This window comes from Molossus molossus, unplaced genomic scaffold, assembly GCF_014108415.1.
Source record: "Molossus molossus isolate mMolMol1 unplaced genomic scaffold, mMolMol1.p scaffold_m16_p_1, whole genome shotgun sequence".
In the NCBI taxonomy this organism is placed as follows: Eukaryota; Metazoa; Chordata; class Mammalia; order Chiroptera; family Molossidae; genus Molossus; species Molossus molossus.
Window position 1 is genome coordinate 136,827,380 of NW_023425344.1, and position 22,486 is coordinate 136,849,865.

The 22,486-nt window shown below is 39.1% G+C and overlaps 1 protein-coding gene and 1 pseudogene across 3 annotated transcripts in view; one reads left to right on the forward strand and one right to left on the reverse strand.

The window, feature by feature from the left end:
• The window catches only part of KLHL28 (kelch like family member 28), a 36,807-nt gene that overhangs the window by 8,919 nt on the left and 5,402 nt on the right, over positions 1-22,486 (reverse strand). For all 3 annotated transcript variants that reach the window (XM_036253244.1, XM_036253245.1, XM_036253246.1), the window contains exon 2: positions 5,682-6,580. In XM_036253244.1, coding sequence (XP_036109137.1) covers positions 5,682-6,580 — 899 coding nt within the window. The remainder of the gene's footprint in view (positions 1-5,681; positions 6,581-22,486) is intronic.
• On the forward strand, positions 20,514-21,181 carry LOC118624937 (annotated as a pseudogene).

Genomic DNA, 22,486 nt, shown 5'->3' on the forward strand with positions numbered 1-22,486 from the left:
AATGAACCAACTCTAGCTACAGGTAAAAGGGATGAATCTTACACATATAATATTGAGGAAACGAAGCCAAAATTCAGAAGATTATATTCTGTCTAGCTTCATTTACATAAAGTCAAAAACATTTCTTATCTCTGAATTAAAAATGAGGATAGTGGTGACCTTTGGGAGGACAGGGAAGGGAACTCAAGAATGGTTTCTGGGTGTTGGTCATGTTTCCTATTTCTTAAACTAGTTTGTAATGTTCACTTTGTGACAATGCCCTGAGCTGTATGCTTAGAATTTGTGAACTTTTCTGTATGTGTGTAGCACTTCAATTAATTTTTATAATTAACACGTTCACTGTAGAAAATATTGTATTAGGTCCATATACTATCATACCACATATCGATGAAACTAAATGAACTATTTCCTCATGTAGTCTCACAGATGAATTTCATAAACTTACTGTTGATTGAGAAAACACTTCTCTAGATATATATAGTACTATTTCATTTAAATGAAAATATGTAGCCCTGGCTGGTGTGGCTCAGTTGGTTTGCCACATCCTGTGTACCAGGAGGTTGCCATCAGTTCCTAATCTGGGCACCTGCCCGGGTTGCAAGCTCGATCTCCGGTAGGGGGCATGCAGGAGGCAGCCGATTGATGTTATGCTCTCACATCAATGTTTCTCTCTCCCTCTCCCTTCCTCTCTCTCTACAAATCAGTAAACTATTCTTTTTTTTTTTATCCTCATCCGAGGACATTTTTCCATTTTTTGTACAGACAGAGTGGGAGGGAGAGAGAGGAAGAGAGAGAGAGGGAAACATTGATGTGAAAGGGACACATCGAGTGGCTGCCACCCCCACGACCAACCAGGGCCGGGGACAAACTGCAACCGAGGTACGTGCCCTTAGCGGGAACCGAACCCGGGTCTCTCTGGACCGCAGGCGGACACTCTAACCGCTGAGCCAAACCGGCCAGGGCAGTAAACTATTCTTAAAAAGAAGAAAAACCATGAGGCACATAAAAGATGCTGCAAAATTATAACACAAAGGAATAATGCATAGAAAATTCAGAATAGTGGTTCCTTGTGGGAGAGGGAAGGAAATGGCATCAAGGCGGGACATAAGAGGGCTTTAAAGGTATCATTATTAGCCCCGGACGGTTTTGCTTAGTGGTTAGAGCTTCTGCCCATGGCCCAATGAGTCACAGATTTGATTCTGGTCAAGGGCATATACCTCAGTCCTGGTTCATCCCTGGCCCTGGTCAGGGTAGTGTGGGAGGCAGCCAGTCAATGTGTCTCTCTCACATCATGTTTCCCTCTCTCTCTCCCCTTCCCTCCCACTCTATCTGAAGCTAAATGGAAAAGTACACTCAGGTGGGGATAAAAATAAATAAATAAAAAGGTATCATTATTAGTCTATTTCTTAAGCTGGTTGATAGATACTTGGGTATATATTATACACATTCTATATAGTTTCTTGCATGTACATATATTTCATTAGGGAAAAAGCAGATAAAGTCAATAATGCAGCAGCATAGTTTAAAAATATATACTCTTGCAAGGCCAGTGTGGCTCAGTGGACTGAGTGTGGTCCCATGGACTGAGAGGTGCCGGTTTCATTCCTGTTGGGGCACATGCCTGGGTTGTGGGTGCCATCTCCAGTAGGGGGCATGCAGGAGGCTGCTGATAGATGTTTCTCTCTCACATCGATGTTTCTCCCTCTTTCTCTACCTTCCTGTCTCTCTAAAAAAATCAATAAAAACACTAAAAAAAAAAGAAAAATGAATATATATATGTATGTTCATACATATATATATACATGCACACACACACTTTTTTTCTCTATCCAGTATGATCAAAGTACATCCATTTACTTAGAGTTATTAAATAACCAAATGCAGTTTTATTATATTGCTTGTTTTACAAATGTGAATTTGTTCCAATGAGAATGATATATCAGGGAACTATTTGATCTCTAAGGAGAGCAGTTTCAGTGAGGTGGTGGGGACAAGTATTGACTGGAGTGGTTCAGGAAAGAATGGGAGATGAGGAAAACAGAGGTTGTAGACTTTTTTCCCAAGAAGCAGCTATAATGATGAGCACAGAAAAATCACAGAGTGAAAGGTAGACCAATTTAATCTGGGAGCTTAAACCAGACATTTTTGTATGCTGCTGGCCGTGACGGAGTAGAGTGGGAGAAGGTGATAATGTAGGAGAGTGACAGGACATTTGCACAAGCAAAGTCCTTGTGCAGAGAGGGAATGGAGGCTGGTGAATAAATGGAGAAGTGAAGGGGCTGGTTTTAGAAGTAACTTGGTAGATTTGGTGAGGGGAAGATGAAAGGGTTCTCTTCAGACTGCTACTGTTTTCTCAGTCAAGTAAGAGACATGGTCATCAGGTGAGAGATGTAAGGTGACTTTGGATGTTTTTATGGAGATAATAGGTGTGAAACAGTCCTCCAAGGAAGTGAAAGAGTACGTTAATTAGAGAAAGGCAAAGGGGTGACAGGGAATACTGAAAACCCCAAGTGAGACCAGTTAAGGTGAATGTGTGTTTCCCTAGCCACGTTCTGTTGCTCAGATGCAGTATGGCGTTAAGGAGAGAACTGAATTTAGATGAGTGTGATGGAAGAAAAGATGGGTAAAGGGAGCCATGGGTATATTCAAAGTAGTGATGACACTGCTGTCCCTGGAATCTAAGCTGGATAAAGAATGAGGACATGAAGAGGTGTGGGGGTTGGGAAGAGCTAAGCCAAAGAAAGAACTTATATGCATATATGCATAACCAATGGACACAGACAACAGTTTGGAAAAAGCAGAAAGGCGGTGGGAGCGGGAAGGAGGGGTTCAATGGAGGAAATAGGGAGGACATCTGTAATTTTCTCAACAACAAAAATTAAACAAAATAAATAGGGACTATTTAAAGTAAAAAAATAAGAATGAAAGATAGAGTGAGGACATGTGGTGGTCAGTGAGCAATAAGTTTTACTACCTGATTAGAAGGCCAAAGCGTCAAAATCTTGAAGGGAACAAAGAATGGTTGCAGTGGGTGTACTCAAATAAATAAGCTTGCAAGAGTCCTGGCCGGTTTGGCTCAGCGATTATAGCATCAGCCCGCAAACCAGAGAGACCCGGGTTCGGTTCCAGCTAAGAGCATGTACCTCGGTTGCAGTTTGTCCCCGGCCCCAGTTGGGGTCATGTAGGTGGCAACCAGTCGATGTGTCTCTCTCATGTTGATGTTTCTCTCTTTCTCTTTCCCCCTCTCTCCCTCCCGCTCTATCTGAAGATAAATGCAAAAATGTCCTCGAGTGAGGATAAAAAAAAAAAAATATTTCTTACATGAATGCCCCATTCTCTGTCTTTACTACTACCACCCTAATTTAGGACCTCATAATCTCCTGCCTGTACTTTTACAATAACCTCTTTCCTAATCACTTCCCTGGCCCCCTTGGTATTTCTCTATAACAGAGTCAATAATGATCTAATACACAAATATGATCATTTTACTATCCTCCTTAAAATTATTTTTCAACCCACGTAACAAATATCATCTCTTCATCATAGAACACAATACCTTTTTTGACTTGGTCTTTATTGACCACGGCCTACTATTTGCTGGTTAAAATTTTATACTTTGGAATACCAAACAGCTTTTTATTTCCTGCATAGCCTATACTGTAACTACTGTAACTTGCTACTGTGTCTTTGTGCATTTCCTGTGACCATCCCACTGTTTTTTGCTTGGCTCTTGCTTAGCCTTTAATACTCAACTTGGACATTAACTTTTCCATATCTTCCCTAAATCCCCCAAATGGGATAAATGCCTCTCCTTAATACTTTCATAGAATTATCTTTATCTCTGTACTAAAACTATGCATTACAATTATCTATTTAAACATTTATCCTCTTTACTAAATTACGAACTTGTGAAAGATCCATTACCAAGCACAATATTTGATGCACAGGTGTTTAATACGTTTTGTAGAATTAAACTAAATATTTATTCAGACTGATTCTAATTTTATCATAGTTATAAATAACTGCAATAAAAAGCTTTGTGCAAATATTTAAATTTTCTTTCTTTCTTTCTTTTTCTTTTTTTTGTATGTGCTGCTAACGGGAACTGAACCCAGGACTCTCTGGTCCGCAGGCCAAGGCTCCAACTGCTGAGCCAAACTGGCCAGGGAAAATTTTTTTTTCTTATGATAGATTCCAAGATGAAAGATTATTGGCTCTAAAAACATCAACAGTTCTTATAATTCTTCAATAATTTATTGTTAATACTCAAGAGACCAAGAGAAAACTGTCCAAGAATTTTTACAATGTAAATTTGTATTTGGAATTTAGTATTATGACATCTGACTGATGAATGTACTTCATGCCAATAATCAATGCCCTTACAAAGAGTTAACAGCCTTGGCTGGTGTGGCTCAGCTGGTTGGCGCTTCACAGAATGGTCACAGGTTTGATTTCAGGTCAAGGCAAATAGCTAGGTTGAGGGTCTAGACCCTGGTTGGGGTGGATATGGGAGACAACTGATCAATTATTCTCTCTCTAAAAAAAAAAAAAAAAATCAATAAACATATCAGGTGAAGATTAAAAAAAAAAAAAAAGAACAGTGAACAATTCACATAGTCACCATAACTTATGTTTTAACTGTAGCCCAATTTCAACAATACTAGTTTTGGGTTACAATTAAGATGTACACTGAGGCTTTTTAAAAAGATACAGCATATATCAGTTGACATTTATAAAACATCAATAGTTTCCTACCATTGAGGCAAGGAAAGCAATCTACCAAATTTTTGGAAATGACCAGAAGGGAATCCACAGTATTAAAGAAATGTATCAAACATAAAAGTTTTCATGAAGCAATCTCATTTAAGGGAAAAGCAAAGGTAACACCCAGTTATGTTTTAGTTATTTGTATAATAATGCTCTAAATCAGGGATTGGCAAACTACAGCTATGGGTCAAATTTAGCCCCCCAGCTACTTTTGTAAATAAAGTTTTATTGGAACTCAGCTATGCTCATTCATTTATGTACTGTCTATGACTTCTCTTACACATGGCACGGTTGAGTAGTTATGACTGACCATATGGCCCTAAAGTCTAAAATATTTATTATTTGGATGTTCACAGAAATAGTCTGACAACTCCAAATTACTAGAAAAGAAAGCACTTTTTGCTACCGTCATTAAAAAAATTTACAATGAAGAAAATAAATTGCACACAAAGTCCATGATTTGTATCACCATCCTACTTTTTCTTATTTCTTTGGTCGTTCTTCTAAGTAACGGAATTCATTCAAACCCAGTCTTTTCCCCAAGTTGCCCTCATCACAGATTCCTAGCTCTCCTCTTTAGCATCTTCTGATATAGCTGGCAAAAATAAAGCCCTCTGACCTAGTTTGACACAAATAAAGATGAAAATGGTTTCACAAAGAAAAAAAAGACATAAAATAGAAGAAAACTTAGTAATCAGAAGAAATGAAGTTTGTGCAGGTGTTAATAATTGAGAGTATTGCAGAGAATAAATAACAATGTCATTAAAACAACTAGATAAGTGTTTAGGAAGAAGAAAAGAAAAAAACAACAAAAAGAATCAAATTTAAAAAATAGTAAAATTCAAACAATTTTAAAAATATAGAAAGCACATTTAAAAAGTGTAAAATCTATTAACATCAATCCTTCTATTTACCTATCCAAACAGGCAAACAGTCCAGATTTTCCTCCTACTGCACAAAGTACTTTGGGAGCACAGCGAGGTCGTGTCATCAAGACTGTCTGATGAGAGAGTCTATGCTCAGGCATAAAATGGTACTTTAGTGCTTCATTCAAAAGATGTTTACAAGTGCGATCATCACGAATAAGATGATTTGCTTCATACAGTCTAGTGAGAAACTTAACACTTAGCAATGGTAATCGCACACTGTTAAGTAGCTGTGCTAAGTATTTCTGGCGTTCTTGTACATCGTAATTGATCCAAGACTCAAGTGCATAAAAAACAGTCTCTTCAGTAGCTACATTCAAACAGTCATTGGAAACAATTTCATCCAAGTCAGCATGTGTCAGCTCAAAAAACTCTTCAGTCTGGCAAACAGCTTCAAAATTCTGGCATATGTATTTAGTGGCTGCCAAATAAAGGTCATGACAACCATATGTCTCTGCAAAACGAGAAATTCCAATACAATTACCAGGATCAAGTTGGCTTTCAAGAAATGCACAACATTCTTTCAGGACGAGTTTTATCTGGAGTAGGTTTGCTGCTGGAAGGAGAGATTCAACTGTGTCTTGTGAAATAAAAATAGTCCCTGTGTAGGCATAGTCCACAATGGCCTGGAAAGCGGTTTCATCAACGCACTGAAACTCAACCTCACTGTTTTCTTTTTCAGAAAGGTTTCCAGTGAACATAGCTTTGAAATATGGGCTGATGCTGGCAAGTACCACTTTGTGAGCATGGATTTTAACATCACCTACTCGAAGAATAATGTCACAGAGTTCGTGATGTTGACGAAGAAGATTTAGACCCTGCAGAAGTTGTTCAGAATGTAAGTGGGTTAAGTTAGCTAGCATGTAGGTCGGGGATGTGTGGTCCATCTACAGAAAAACAAAAAGTACAAACAGTTAATTCAAAATAATCCTGCCAATATGAGTTCTTTTCCTAATAGCACAAAATAAGTAATACTGTATCTGTTGTTTGTTGGTTTTTAAATACATTATGCTAAATACCAGACAGAGGTTTTTCAAGTTAAAAGGGATATTAGCAGTCATATAATTCAACTCCTTCAGTATAAATATTAAGAAACAGCAATTATGTGTTATGCCCCAAACGACAAAGGTCTCTTGACAATGGACTTCTGGATCAGAACTCTTCCAACTCTTCTGTTTACCTTCATTAAATTCAAGTCTGAGCTACCACTGTAACAAAATGTAAATGTGGAAAAAATTTCCTTAAATGAAAACTAGTTTTGAAACAATGCTAGTAGTTATTTAGCTATTTTCTCAATGACATTATCAGTGCCTGACTACAGAAAGAAATTTCATGTTAACTCGCACTTTACCCAAAGATTCAATAATTACTTTGATAAAGGGTGCTAAACTTAACACAGTTGCCACTACTGTCAACAAATTCAATGACAACAATATAATTCATAAATTAATATAGTGAGAACAATAATGCTCACTCAGTGAGCTAGACTATATAAACTCAACTCTTGTTCACAACTTCAGATTATACCCACACAATCTACTTGCCACTATGTGCTTCTGGAAAAGGAAAAGAATAAAATTAGGAAAGAAGAAAAGAGATGAGAAAAAAACAAAACAAACCAAAAAAAACCCAAAAAACATATGGATAAGATAGGCTAAACAATAACTCCCTAAAAAGACACACACATCCTAATACCTGAATCTTTTGAGCATTACTTTATATGGCAAAAAAGACTTTGCAGATATGATAGATATGATTAATGAGTCTGAGAAGGGGAGAGTATCCTGGGTTATCTGGTGGGACCTAAATATAATCGCAGGTTCATTATAAGAGGGCAGGGGATTTGACGCAGACAGCTGAGAAAGTAATGTGGCCACACACAGATTACAGTGACCAAGCCACAAACCAAATAACACTGGCAGCCGCCAGAAGCTAGAAAAAGCAAGGAACAAATTCTTCCCTAGAGCCTCCAGAAGATGCACAGTCCTGCCAACACCTTAATTTCAGCCCAGTTATACTAATTTTAGATGTTGAGCCTTTAGAACTGTGAGATAATAAACTTCTGTTTTTTTTTAAGCAACTGTAATTTGTTACATCAGCCATAAGAAATTAATACATAGCCCTGGCCAGACAGTTCAGTTGGTTAGAGCATCATGCTCATAAACCAAGGCTGTGGGTTCAATCCTGGTCAGAGAAAATACAAGCAATAACCAATAAATGCATAAATAAGTGGAATAACAAATCAATGTTTCTCTTCTCGTCTCTTTTCTCTCTTTTTCCTACCTACCTCTCTCTCTCAAATCAACTAAAAAAATTAAAAATATATAAAAAGACAAAAAAATATATAAAAATACAAAAAAATTAATTAAAAAAGAAAGAAAGAAAGAAATTTGCCTGGCTGGAGTGGCTCCGTTGGTTTAGTGTTGTACTGCACACCAAAAGATTTGAATCCCGGTCAGGGCACATATCTGGGTTATGGATTCAATCCCTGGTCAGGACATGTGCAGAACGTAACTAATTGATCTCTCTCTCTCTCTCTCTCTCTCTCTCTCTCTCTCTCTGTCTCTTTCTCTTTCTCTCTCCAGGCTCTCTCTCCCTTCCTCTCTCTAAGCATGTCCTTGGGTGAGGATTTAAAAAAAAATTAATACATTGATACTTCAAACTCGATCATAGCAGCTGCTTAGAATGTATAAAATATAAGACATCTGTACAGTATAAACCATTTCCTTCCTGTCTCAAATAAAAGTTATGGAGATAATGAAAAAGGAGATTTAGGGTGAGAGAACGTGGCGAAGTAAGGGTAAGAGAACGTGGCGAAGTAAGGGTAAGAGTGTAGGCAGGTGAGCATGTGTGGCAGAGTGCGCGTGGGTACAAGTGTGGGTGGGCATCTGTCTATTCCTGGGGGATCCCAGGGTGGGCAATTTGGGCGCTCCAGACAGAGGGGGCTGCAGGCTGCAGAGGCACGCTCCCCAGCCAGGCACTTCTTCCTACTCAGGCTCAGAGAGCATGCCATTTGGGAGGGTCCCCCGTGGGAGGGGGCTGTAGGAAACCCCAGAGGCCCAGTGCCCGGAGGCCACAGAGAGGTGTGTCCAGCGCCACAGCCTCTCTTTTGGGAGCAGAGGGCCCCAGCAGCTCCCATGGGACCCACCAGCAGCAGAGGTCTGCCTGCCCCATTGCCGCTGAAAGCTGTCGGCACTCCAGCCCCCAACCCCCACAACAGAGTTGCCCTCCCACCAGCACCGCTGCCGCCAGCCCTGGGCAGCAGCCAGCTGCCAGCACTGCAGGCCCACCCACAGCAGAGCGCCGCTGTCCCACCCAACCTGCCACTGCTGAGAGCAGCTAGCTCCCCCGTACAAGTGGACTGGATTCTGAGATCCAGCCCTCACAACCTGCCACAACCCCACAACCCTGGAAGCACCAACCTGCTCCTGCCACCTGGCCTGCCCCACCTGGCCCCGGACTACTGACTGGACTGACAAAATGGTAAGACAAAGAAACAAACACCAGTATAAAAGGAGAAATCTCCAGAAAAAGAACTAAATGAAGTAGAGTCAGGCAGTTAATCAGATTAAGATTTCAAAGTAATGGTTATAAGGGTGCTCAAACAACTTAATGAGAATTACAAGCAACTCAATAGAATTATAAAGAACTCAGTGGGAACTACATCAGCATGAAAAGAGGTAGAAACTATGAATAAAAATCAAGTGGAAATGAAGAATGACATAGCTGAAATAAAAAATATCCTAAAGATTTCAATAGTAGATTAGAAGAAGCTGAAGACCAAATCAGCAAGTTAGAAGAGAAGGTAGGGAAAAAAAAAAAATTAAAGCAGCAAATGGAAAAAAATTAAAAAGCAGGAGAGTTCAAGGGAGGTTTGGGACAACATGAACATTAACTACATTCACACCATAGGAGTGTATGGAGACGAATCAGAGAAAGGAATAGAGAACCTGTGTGAAGAAATAATGACAGAAAACTTCCCTAACCTGGTAGAGGAAAAAGTGACACAGGTATAGGAAACAGAGAGTTCCAATCAAGATGAACCCAAAAAGATCCACATGTAGATATATTATAATTAAAATGGCAAACATTAAAGATAGCAAGAATCGTATAGACAGCAAGAGAGAGACAGAAAGTTACCCACAAGGGAGCTCCCATTAGACTATCAGATGGTTTCTCAATAAAACACTGCAGGCCAGAAGGGAGTGGCATGAAGTATACAAAGTAATGAAAAACAAGGAACTGAGTCCAAGAATACTCTATCCAGGAAGGCTATCATTCAAAACTGAAGGTGAAATAAAGTTTCACAGACAGAAAAAGCTAAAGGAATTAACTACCAGCACTGCAAGAAATGCGAAAGGGACTGTTCTAAAGAGAAGAAATAAAGAGAGAGAACACAGGCATAAAGAATAAAAATGGCAACAAATAAGTACCTGTTAAAATTAACCTTAAATATAAATGGCTTAAATGCTCCAAAGGCATAGGGTAGCTGAATGGATAAGAAAACATGACTCATATATATGGTATCCTCAAGAGACCTACCTCAGAACAAACGACTCACACAGTGTTAAAGTGAAGGAATGAAAAAAAGTTTTCCATGCAAATAGAAATGAAAGAAAAAAAGCAGGGTAGCAATACTCATATCTGATCAAATAGACTTCAAAATGAAGGTGATAATAAGAGACAAAAAAGATCACTAAATAATATTAAAAAGATTGATCCAACAGAGGATATATAACCCTGGTAAACATATATGCATCCAATGCAGAAGCACCAAAATATATTTAAAAACTTCTGAAGGATTTCAAGATTGACAGCAATACAATCATAGTAGGAGACTTTAACAATCCATTGAAATCACTGGATATATCTTAAAATTAACAATGAAACAGAAACCTAAAATAATGCACTAAATCAGATGAATTTAATTGATATTTACAGAATATTTTGCCCCAAAGTAGCAGAAAATACATTCTTCTCAAGTACACATGGGACATTCTCAATGATAGACCACATGTTAGGACACAAAGTAAGTCTCTACAAGTTCAAGAAGCCTGAAATTGTATCAAGCATCTTTTTGGATAATAATGACATGAAATTAGAAATAAATTACCATTAAAACACACAAAAAACATTCAAACATACGGATGCTAAATAGCATGTTATTAAACATTGAGTTACCCATGAGATCAGAAAGAAATCAAATACTTCCTAGAAACTAATTAAAATGAACACACAACACAAAATCTATGGGATATAGCAAAAGCATCCTGAGAGGGAAGTTCACAGCATTACAAGCCTACCTCAAGAAACAAGAAAAATTTATAACAGACTAATCTTACAATTTAAGAATTAGAAAGAGAACAAAAAAAGAAGAAGTAGAAGGAAGAAAATAATAAAGATCAGAGTGGAAATAAATGACATGGAGACTTAAAAATATACAAAAGATCAATGAAACAAAAAGCTGGCCCTGGCTGGTTTCGCTCAGTGGTTAGAGTGTCAGCCTGCAGTCCCGAGAGACTCAGGTTTGAATCCTGCTAAGGGCACGTACCTCAGTTGCAGTTTGTCCCCGGCCCTGGCTGAGTCATGTGGGTGGCAACCACTCGATGCGTCCCTTTCACATCAATGTTTCTCTCTCTCTCTCTCTCTCTTCCTCCCACTCTATCTGAACAAAATATCAAAAAAAAAAAAAAGTCCTCATCACCATTTATCCCCCTACATCTCCCACAATCCCCACACTATTGTCCATGTCCATGAGTTTTCTCTTTTTTTGTTCAATCCTCCCACCACCACCACCCCCTCCCTGGGATAGTGATCTTAGTCTCAGTTTTCTCATCTGTAAAACAAGGACAAAACAATATACACAAACACTCAATCATTGCTAGATGTTATTTATTATTGTCATTAACATCCTTAAAAAGGCTTTGCTTTTGCCAGTTAAACGCATGAGACTCCCTTCCATGCTTACCAAAAAAAAAAAAGACTTCCAGTCCAGATGGCTACATAAGTAAATGTGGTATTGCCTCCACCCACAATCACATCAAAATTACAACTAAACTACGGAACAACTATCATTCAGAACTGCCTGAAATAGAGCTAAATGGAAGTCCTACAACTACAAAATTAAAGAAGAAGCCACATTAAGACTGGTAGGAGGGACGGAGGCGTGAACAAGGTAGGCCCACACCCACATATGGTGAATGCAAATCATGAGGGATATCTCAGCTGGGAAGGTCCTCCCTGAGGAGTGAGGGGTCCCCTTCCCACACCAGCCCTCCAGCTCAGGGTTCCAGTGCGAGAGAGAGAAGTCCCCATAACTTCTGGCTATAAAAACCAGTGGGAATTGAGGCTGAGGGAGACAGAGGTTACTGGAACCCCAAGCAATTCCTCTTAAAGGGCTTGTGCACGGACTTACTTGGACTTGCTCCCTCTGAGCTCCAGCGTGGGGGAGGCAGCTTGAAAGGCACCAGAGACATATGGGGGGAAACTGAGTTGTTTGGCATTGGCATGAGAGCTGGAGGGGCAGCTTTCTCCTGGACAGACTTGCTGTCTGAGGCCATTGTTCCTTTGGTGAGCCTTTCCCAGGAGCAGCAGTGGGCTGCCATATCTAGGATTCCAGCAACCTGGCTCACACTGTTTGTCCCATCCTGGTGATTCCCTGAGGCCCTGCCTCTCCCAACTTTCGGGTCCACCAACCTGTTTCCAGTTGCTTTACCACAGATATGGCCTGTCTTGGATCCTTCTTCAGATTTTCCTAAATTCTCTCAAACAGCATCTGGCCTCAATGAATGAGCCCCATACATATCACTAAATGGCCCCAGGCCTGGAACTAGAAACAACCAGACTTGGTTCACAAGTTGGCTTTGCCTGGGCACCTTCAAACCCAGCACAAGCAGCAGCCATCAGCAGATTTCTTTGTACCTTATGCCTGGTGGCCTTGAGTAGAATATGGGCAGTGGTTGACCTTGGCCCAGAGCCAGCACGCCCAGTGGACAGCTTCAGACCACGTTGAAGCAACATCACTCAACCACTTCCACAAGTGACATACTCAAGGAGTGAGCTCAGTGGGTACCAGAGCCCTGCTGAAGTAAGTCTTGCTCTGTGTGGTGGGCCCCTTCATAGTTGATCCTCTAAAGCAGTCAGAGATCAGTGGGCAGTGGGCACAGCCAGTCCTTGCAGCAGATCAGCCTGAGTAAATCCCTCCCTTTGACATGCTAACAACAATCAAGACTCAATTACAATAGAAAGGTGTACAGTCCACACCAGGGGTGCATACTGAGGGCCCAGCTGGAATAATCAGAGGCTGTGCCACTGGACCCTACAGGATACCTACTATAATAGGCAACCCTACCAAGCCTGGGAGACATAGCAACTCTACCTGATATATAGAAACAAACACAGGAAGCAACCAAAATGAAGAGACAAAGAAACATGTCCCAAATGAAGGAACAGAACAAAACTCCAGGAAAAGAACTAAACAAACAGAGATAAGCAACCAATCAGATGCAGAGTTCAAAACAATGGTTATAAGGATACTGAAGGAACTTAATGAGAACTTCAAAGAAGTTAGTGAGAACATCAACAACATAAAAAAGGACCAGTCAGAAATGAAGGATGCATTAACTGAAATAAAGAATGATTTACAGGGAATCAATAATAGAGTAAGTGAGGCCAAGAAGCAAATCATCGATTTGGAATATAAGGAAGCAAAAAATACCCAATCAGAACAGCAAAAAGAAAAAAGAACAAAAAAAAAACCAGGACAGTATCAGGAGTCTCTGGGACAACTTCAATTCTACCAACATTCACATGGTGGAGGTACCAGAAGGAGAAAAGACAGTCCCCAACAAGATGAACCCAAAGAGGCCCATACCAAGACACATCATAATCAAAATGCAAAAGGTTCAAGACCTTAAAAGAGAGAATCTTAAAAGCAAGAGAAAAGCAGTTAGTTACCTACAAGGGAGCTCCCATAAGATTGTCAACCAATTTCTCAGTAGAAACTTTGATGGCGGCCATCAACAAATCCTCAAACAACAAGTGCTGGAGAGAGTGTGGAGAAAACGGTTCTCTAGTACACTGCTGGTGGGAATGGAGACTGGTGCAACCATTGTGAAAAATAATATGGTACTTCCTTAAAAAATTAAAATTGGAATTGCCATTTGACCCAATGATTCCACTTCTACGAATATATCCTAAGAGGCCTGAAACACTAATCAGAAAAAATATATGCACCCCTATGTTCAATAGCTAAGATCTGGAAACAACCCAAGTGTCCATCAGCAGATGAGTGGCTAAAAAAGCTGTGGTACAGTTATACAATGGAATATATGCAGCTGTAAGAAAGCAAGATCTCTTACCCTTTGAGACGACATAGAGAGACCTGGAGAGTATTATGCTGAGTGAAATAAGACAGTCTGAGAAAGACAAGTACCACATGATCTCAATTACTCATGGTACACCATGAATGAAATAAGTTGTCAATCAAAATAGATCCAGAGACATGGAAGTAGGGAACAAACATAAACCTCAGAGGGATGGGGGGTGGAGCAGGAAGAGACAAACCAAAGAACTTATATGCATATATGCACAAGCAATGGACACAGACACTAGTGTGGGGAAGGCAGGAAGGGGGTGGGAGCAGGGAGGAAGGGGTCAATGGGGGCAAAAATGGGGGACATCTGTAATACATTCAACAATTAAAGATAAGTTTTTTTAAAAAAAACGAAGCTTACTTACTATCAAGCAAACAAATACAACCAGTTCAAGACCAAAATCTGACTAATTTGACCAATTAAAGATACCATGAGCCACTTTTAAATTTAGATAGCTGCCCTCAGAGGTTGGAGCGTCCGCCTGCAGTCCAGAGAGACCCAGATTCGGTTCCCTCTGAGGGCATGTACCTTGGTTGCAGTTTGTCCCCGGCCCTGGTTGGTCGTGCGGGTGGCGGCCACTCGATGTGTCCCTTTCACATCGATGTTTCCCTCTCTCTCTCTTCTTCTCTCTCCCTCCCACTCTGTCTGTACAAAAAATGGAAAAATGTCCTCGGATGAGGATTAAAATAAATAAATAAATAAATAAATAAATAAATAAATAAATAAATAAATTTAGATAGCTTATTACTGTCCAAGGCCATGCCACCCTGAATGCCCCCGGAACCCATCTTGTCGCACAATAAAATATCTTATTACTTACAGACAGTGAAAAAAGGACTAATAAGCCAAAGACTAAGCTCCCAGGATCTTTGTTTCACAAACCCAAAAGGTCAACAATAAACAAAGGAGCCTGGATGACAGCAATACAAATGCTAAGGAACCTAAACTGGACTGCAGCTAAGCAGTTTTATATCCTGCAGCACTATTCTGTGGGATGGGGTAAACAAAAGCCCCAGACCTCATAGGAACCAGGGACTTGAGGAGAAACTGTATAGTGACAGACTCCCAGGGGTGACTGAGAGGTAAGTGGGAGAGGGCCGTGGAGCAGTTCTTTAAAGGTCTCCCATCCTCTTCTGTTCCAAGAGAATCACAAGGTATTCCAAGACACAGATAAGCTATGGTCCCGCAGACCATGCTTTTGCCTGTGTGGACAAAGACAGGTCACCAGGGTGCCATGATTAGCTATTTTCCTGCATGTATACCCTCTATAGTATTTCTCCTTTATGGCAATTCCTATCCCCCTACTCCCTAAATAACAATAATAGTAATAATAATAATAATAATAATAATAATAATAACCAAAATTTTAAAAGCCACTCCAAGAAACAGTACCAGTAAAAATGAAGTTGTAAAAGGGTACCCATACATGTACTGCATACAAATGACGATGTTCACTCCCTTTAAGAACTATTGAGAATAAAGTTTAAAAGATCATACTTTTAATACTTAACTGAAACAATTCAAACTAAAAACTTAGTTTAAAAGGGCAAGACAAAGCCTGGTGGGTGTAGCTCAGTGGATTGAGCATCGTCCCATGGACTGAGAGGTCCAGGCTCCATTTCCAGTCAGGGTACATGCCCAGGTTTTGGGCTTGATCCCCAGTAGGGGGTGTGCAGGAGGCAGTCCATCCATGTTTTTGGCTCACATCAATGTTTCCATCTCTCTCTTTTCCTTCTCTCTCTAAAAAAAATCATATAAAAAATATTTAAAAATTTTTTTTAAAGGGCAAGGTAAAAATTGGGAACTTAATATGAATTACACTGCAGGTTTGTGATAACAATTTTTTTTAATTGTACACTTTATTTTTTTAAATCATTTTTTACTTTCAATTACAGTTGACATACATCATTATATTAGTTTCAGGTGCACACCCCATGACCAGACATTACATAACTTAATAAATGATCATCCGAATAAATCCTGCACCCATTCAGCACCTTGCCTTGTTATTAGACTATTATTGACTATGACTATATTCCCTAAGCTGTATTTTACATCCCCATGGCTATAACATAATTCTTAAAATTTTTTTTTTTTTTATCCTCACCCGAGGACATTTTTCCATTTTTTGTTCAGGTAGAGTAGGAGGGGGAGAGAGGAACAGAGAGAGAGAGAAACATCGACGTGAAGGGACACATCGAGTGGCTGCCACCCGCACGACTGACCAGAGCCGGGGACAAACTGCAACCGAGGTACATGCCCTTAGCGGGAACCGAACCCGGGTCTCTCGGGACCGCAGGCCGACGCTCTAACCGCTGAGCCAAACCGGCCAGGGCATTCTTAAAATTTTTAATTTGATCTCTCTACTCTCTCAAGAAATATGACTTAAGAGAAATGCACAGAACTTTAACTTATTAAAACAATGGCATGCAAAATATAATCCTTATACTAGCAACTTCGGCATCACCCACGACCTGACAGAAATGCAAACTCTTGCGCCCAACAACACATCTAAGGAATGAGAAACTATAAGTGAGGGAGGGATAGCAATCTGTGTTTTATGACTTTCAGACAATTCTTATACATGCTAGTGTTTGAGAACCAGCTAAAATATTTCCAGCACAAGTGTAATTGTTTAAAAAATTATTGTAAACTACAACTGCAACTTCTTTAAAATTACAAATTACAGCTATATTTGGTGACTATATTTGGTTCTCAGCTATTTACCCATAAGTGGCTAAAAATAACTCGAAGATGCAATAATTTCTAATATTAAAAACCTAAGTTTTGTCAGTTTGACATGGTTTCATTGATCTCAATACAACCTTGTGCAGAAGGAAGGGCAAGTAACATGGAAAACAGAAAGAATGGTGAATTCTAAAAGTATGACTTTTAGAGCCAGAGATTTGGGTTCAAGTCTAAATTTGATTACTTAATAGATACTCTATATGACTTTGGGCAAATAATTTATTCTAAACTTGAACTTCCTCATTCCTAAAACTTGTGGATTAAACAGAATGTTTTGTCTAGAGAAATAAACCAATGGAAAAGAGTAGAAAACGTAGAAAGAGATCATTTAACATGTAAATTTAGTTTATAAACAAGGCAGCATCTCGAAATCAGTGAGGAAAAGAGGGACTTTTTAATAACCTGTTGGGAAAACTGAATAGCCATATGAAAATAGGCAAAATTAGATCCCTTCCACAACAGGGTAAATTCCTAATAGACCATAGGTATAAATGTAAAAAATAAAATCATACAAGTATAAAATAAAATAAAGTGAATTCCTCTATAACTTGAGATTAGGGAACAGTTTTCTAACTATGACACAGAATCTAGAAGCAGTAAGAAAAAAGATAGATCAAGCTGATTACATTAAATAACTTTGAATAGTTAAAGATATCATAAGGAAAAATATACATGAGATTGAGAAAAATATTTGCAACATATATAAAACTTAGTAATATATAAAACATTTCTAAAATACTCTAGCTCTGTAGAAAAAAATAAGCTGAAGAAATGGCTTAAAATGCAAATTGTTCTTAACTACATGAAAATTGCTTAACTTCACTTAAATAAAATAAATTAAAACTACATAGAGTTAATTCCCTCTTTTTTTTTTTTTAATCCTCACCCGAGAACATTTTTGCATTTATCTTCAGATAGAGCCGGAGAGAGAGAGAGAGAAACATTGATGTGAGAGAGGTACATTGACTGGTTGCCACCCACACAACTCCTACTGGGGCCAAGGACAAACTGCAACCAAGGTACATGCCCTTAGCAGGAACCGAACCTGGGTTTCTCTGGTCTGTGGGCCGATGCTCTAACCACTTAGCAAACCAGCCCCAGGGCTAATTCCCTTTTGATCACAAACTGTTGGTGAAGCTGTGACAAAACAGGCACTCTGGAGGTAAATCTGGCAAATCTAATAAAATTACATTTGGCCCAACAATCCTACTTCTAGGAATTTACTAAATACACTGGCAAAAAGTATATAAAGACAATACATAAAGCTAAAAATTGCAGACCTATTTGTAAAAGCAAGAGAATACTACTTTATGCATCTTAATTTCATACTTGAAACAACAAGAGGCAAATGACCAAGAATTTTAAAACAACTTTAATGTCCACCAACAAAAGAATGGGTGAAAAAATATAGCACATCCCCACAATACAATGCAGTTGTGAAAAGAAATGAGGTATCTCTGCATATACCACTCTGCAGGGACCTCCCGAATCCAAGCAAGGAAAAGAAATGTGTGTCATCATTTATTTAAGAAAGAGGAGGTTAGCCCTGGCCGGTTTGGCTCAGCGGTTAGAGCGTCGGCCTGCGGTCCTGAGAGACTCAGGTTCGGTTCCCGCTAAGGGCACGTACCTCGGTTGCAGTTTGTCCCCAGCCCTGGTCGGTTGTGCGGGTGGCAGCCACTCAATGTGTCCCTTCACATCGATGTTTCTCTCTCTCTCTCTGTTCCTCTCTCTCCCTCCCACTCTACCTGAACAAAAACAAAAAAAAGGAAAAATGTCCTCTGGTAAGGATAAAAAAAAAAAAAAAAAAGAAAGAAAGAAAGAGGAGGTTACAAATATACATATCCCCTTTGTTTTTAAAAAACAAAGGAAATATTAAATAATATATTTTTAAAAGGGTACCCATAAGAGGGAGGAAAGAGTGAAGGGGATACAGAAACGAGACATCTTTAAATATACCCCATATTTTACAGATTTAACCATGGAACCAGTAACATCTTTTACATAATTATAAAGTAAAATTAAATCTTAAAAACACAATCCACAATAAATATTAAAATAAAAGGAAGCAAAGGAACCCAATGTTCATCTAGTTAGTGGCCTAACCATATAATTCAATTCCAAATAACTTTAAAACAGTAATTTAATATACTATCCCTAGTGAGATATGCCCCTCCTCCCATTATTTCTTACACTATTTTCAGTAATCACAGTATTGGTGAAAGTGTTATTTGTATTTTGAAACTGTTACTCGTGCACTGCTGCAAATGCATAACTATAAGACATTTGTAATTCTACCATCCCTGGGATCATTGTGATCTGGGATTCTCAGTACGGGAGAAAAGAGACAAAGATGTAAGACTAAGACATTAAGTATAAACCTTGTAGTCTGATTTTGAATAAAAGTATCAGAACAAGTATATAGAGAAACATTATTTATATATGCTAACACATAATCTTCATATATAACATATAAAATACATATAAGATATAAAATGTATAACATATAGATATTATTTTAAAGAAAAAAAATAAATTCTATCACCTATCTCTGTCTACTGAAAAGGGCTAGAAACTATGACCAACCCAGTAGCAAAGAGCACTCCTAGCATCCAAATGTGGTCCCTAAATATCATTTTGCTCCAAGGGAACAGAATTCCTTAGACAAATGGCTGATTTCAGGTCTGGGGCAGAAAAATGTCAAGACAAATTGGGAATCTTTACATATTAGGAAGCAAGAAAGCTATCAACGAATAAGCTCTCACTAGTCAAAGATGGAACAAACTGATCATCAATAATAACTATTGATTAAAACACATCAGATATGCTTAAATCCATGAGTTTATAATGATAAAATTGTTTTTTGATTTTATTTTTATTCCTATTTAAAGTGCACAATTTAATGGTGTTTAGTATATTCACAAAGGTGGGCTACCATCACCACAATCAATTTTGTAAAATTACCAATACCCCCAAAAGAAACTTATACTTATATGCAGTTACTATACATGTTTCCCCAACTTCTCTCTCTCTATTCCTACCAATCCATATATAAGAACTGTTTTCTGAATCAACAGCCTTGCTTATTCTGGAAACTTAATATAAATGGAATCATACAATATTGGTCTTTAAATTAATCTTTATTGTTGAGAGTATTACAGATGTTCCCTTTTTCTCCTCATTCCCACCCCCTGCCTTCACCACACTATTTTGTCTGTGTCCATGGGTTATGCATAAATTCATGTTTTTAAAGTTCTAGTTGATCACCACTGGAGGATGCTAATGAACCAACTCATTATTGGAAACCTAGTAACTAAAAAGAAAGAATCAAGCATTTATCATGTGTTTCCTATACTCACTCTACCGCTGGGTTACCAGATAGATGAGGGGAGGATTCTCTTTATAAAAGTACTCCAGTTAGTAAATAAAGAAATGATAGAGTATTACCATTCTGCAATCTTAATGAATTAATAAAGGTAGGCACTGATTATGACGTACTGCTAACATCACAAAAAGAAAGACAACCAAACATCAGGGCCTTCTGATGGGAGACCATAATACTACCTGTGAATATTCTTGTACCCCTCCCCACCACGCACCAAAATCAAACGTAGTCAACAGTATAGATCCAACTAGACATTTATAAGAAATACAGAGAACAGGGAGCAGACGGCGCAGGCCGGCACAACCAGCAGCAACCATGTCGGTGTTTGGGAAGCTGTTCGGGGCGGGAGTGGGTAAGGCTGGCAAGGGCGGGCCGACCCGCCAGGAGGCCATCCAGCGGCTATGGGACATGGAGATGCTAAGTAAGAAGCAGAATTCCTAAAGAAGATCCAGCAGGAACTAACGGCCGCCAAGAAGCACGGCACCAAAAACAAGCGCGTGGCCCTCCAGGCACTGAAGCGCAAGAAGAGGTATGAAAAGCAGCTGGCACAGATTGACGGTACATTATCAACCATCGAGTTCCAGCGAGAGGCCCTGGAGAATGCCAACACCAACACCGAGGTGCTCAAGAACATGGGCTATGCTGCCAAAGCTATGAAAGCTGCTCACAACATGGACATCGATAAAGTTGATGAGTTAATGCAGGACATTGCTGACCAGCAAGAACTTGCAGTCGAGATTTCATCAGCTATTTCAAAACCTGTAGGGTTTGGAGAAGAGTTTGATGAGGATGAGCTCATGGCAGAATTAGAAGAACTAGAACAGGAGGAACTAGACAAGAATTTGCTGGAAATCAGTGGACCTGAAACAGTCCCTCTACCAAACGTTCACTCTGTAGTTCTACCATTAAAATCCACCAAGAAGAAGGAAGAGGAGAATGACGACATGAAGGAATTGGAGAACTGGGCTGGAACCTTTAATTAACTGGTCCATTGAGAGCTGGGTCCAGACAGACTCTGGTGGCCTGCAAACAGGCAGGTGTGTGCGCTTGCAGGGCAGGCAGGGCATGGTGCAGGCAGGTTCCATCGCTCTCAAATCTCTCCCAAAGCAGTAGGGTTGTATCACTGCTCACTCTGCATAGCATGGTCTGCACCAAACGGGGCAGGCAGGGAGTAGGGGTGGGTGGGAGGTGCCTGCTATTTATAATGTTGAATTCTGTGAAATAAACTGTATTTGCAAATACAACTTTGAGCTTCTGGACTAAGCTAACCCCCCTGCTGAACCTCAATGGAAAGGGTCAACTGTTTGCATTTGAAATGATCTGAAAATGTAGTTTCTGTCCTTTTAAGTCAGTTGATTTGTCGCACATCTCTTTGTAAGACTTGTATGGTACTGGCAGAAAAGTCATTTTTCAAAAGCCATAGGCTTTTCCTTGTCCTTAGCTGTAATAATGCATCTGATTTTGGTTTCCTCTAGAGCTGTATTTCTGTCCATCACCTTTGTACTGGCCCCCGTGTTTCCTATTCTAGCCCACTCCTCACTTCCACTCCCCTGGTCTTTTGGAGTTTGTGACACTGATTTGAAATGGATGGTGTTTTCTTGAGAGCAAGCAAGATTGTTAGAGTTAAATTCCAGCTATAAGTTTTTCTAACATAGCTCTAAGGTCCCTGTTGCTGTTTGTGATAACTGAGAGATAAATCACTGGAAACATGTGCATACATTTATATTCAGATGAAATTGTGGTTTGCACTATGAAATATCTCAATTAATTTTCAAAAAAAAGAAATACAGAGAACAGAAAAAGTAGAAGGATGCAATCAGCAAAAACATCCTGTAAAATTTTATGTTATTACTTAGATGAACTAAAAGAAACTTCAATAATAAAATAAAAGAAATAAAAAAAGAATGAAGCAACAGATTAAAATAAACTTAAAAGTTTGTGAACCATACAGGCACAACATGCACATACATACGTATGCACACAAACACATACATTCCAGGAAACAACTAAAATTTTGTACACTGACTGGATTATTATCTTAAGTAATCACTGTTATATTGTTGCTGAACAGTAATATTATAGTTATGTTTTTAAGGGTTTTTATCTTTTACATATACAAATCCATAGTGAAATATTTATAGATAAAATAATATAATCTCAGAGATTTGGTTCAAACTAATATAGGATAGAGTGGATAGAGATAGAGATGATGTAATGAGTTCGTAACTGTTGAAGCTGGCTGACAGGCACATGAGAATTCATCATATTATTCTAATCTATTTTCACGT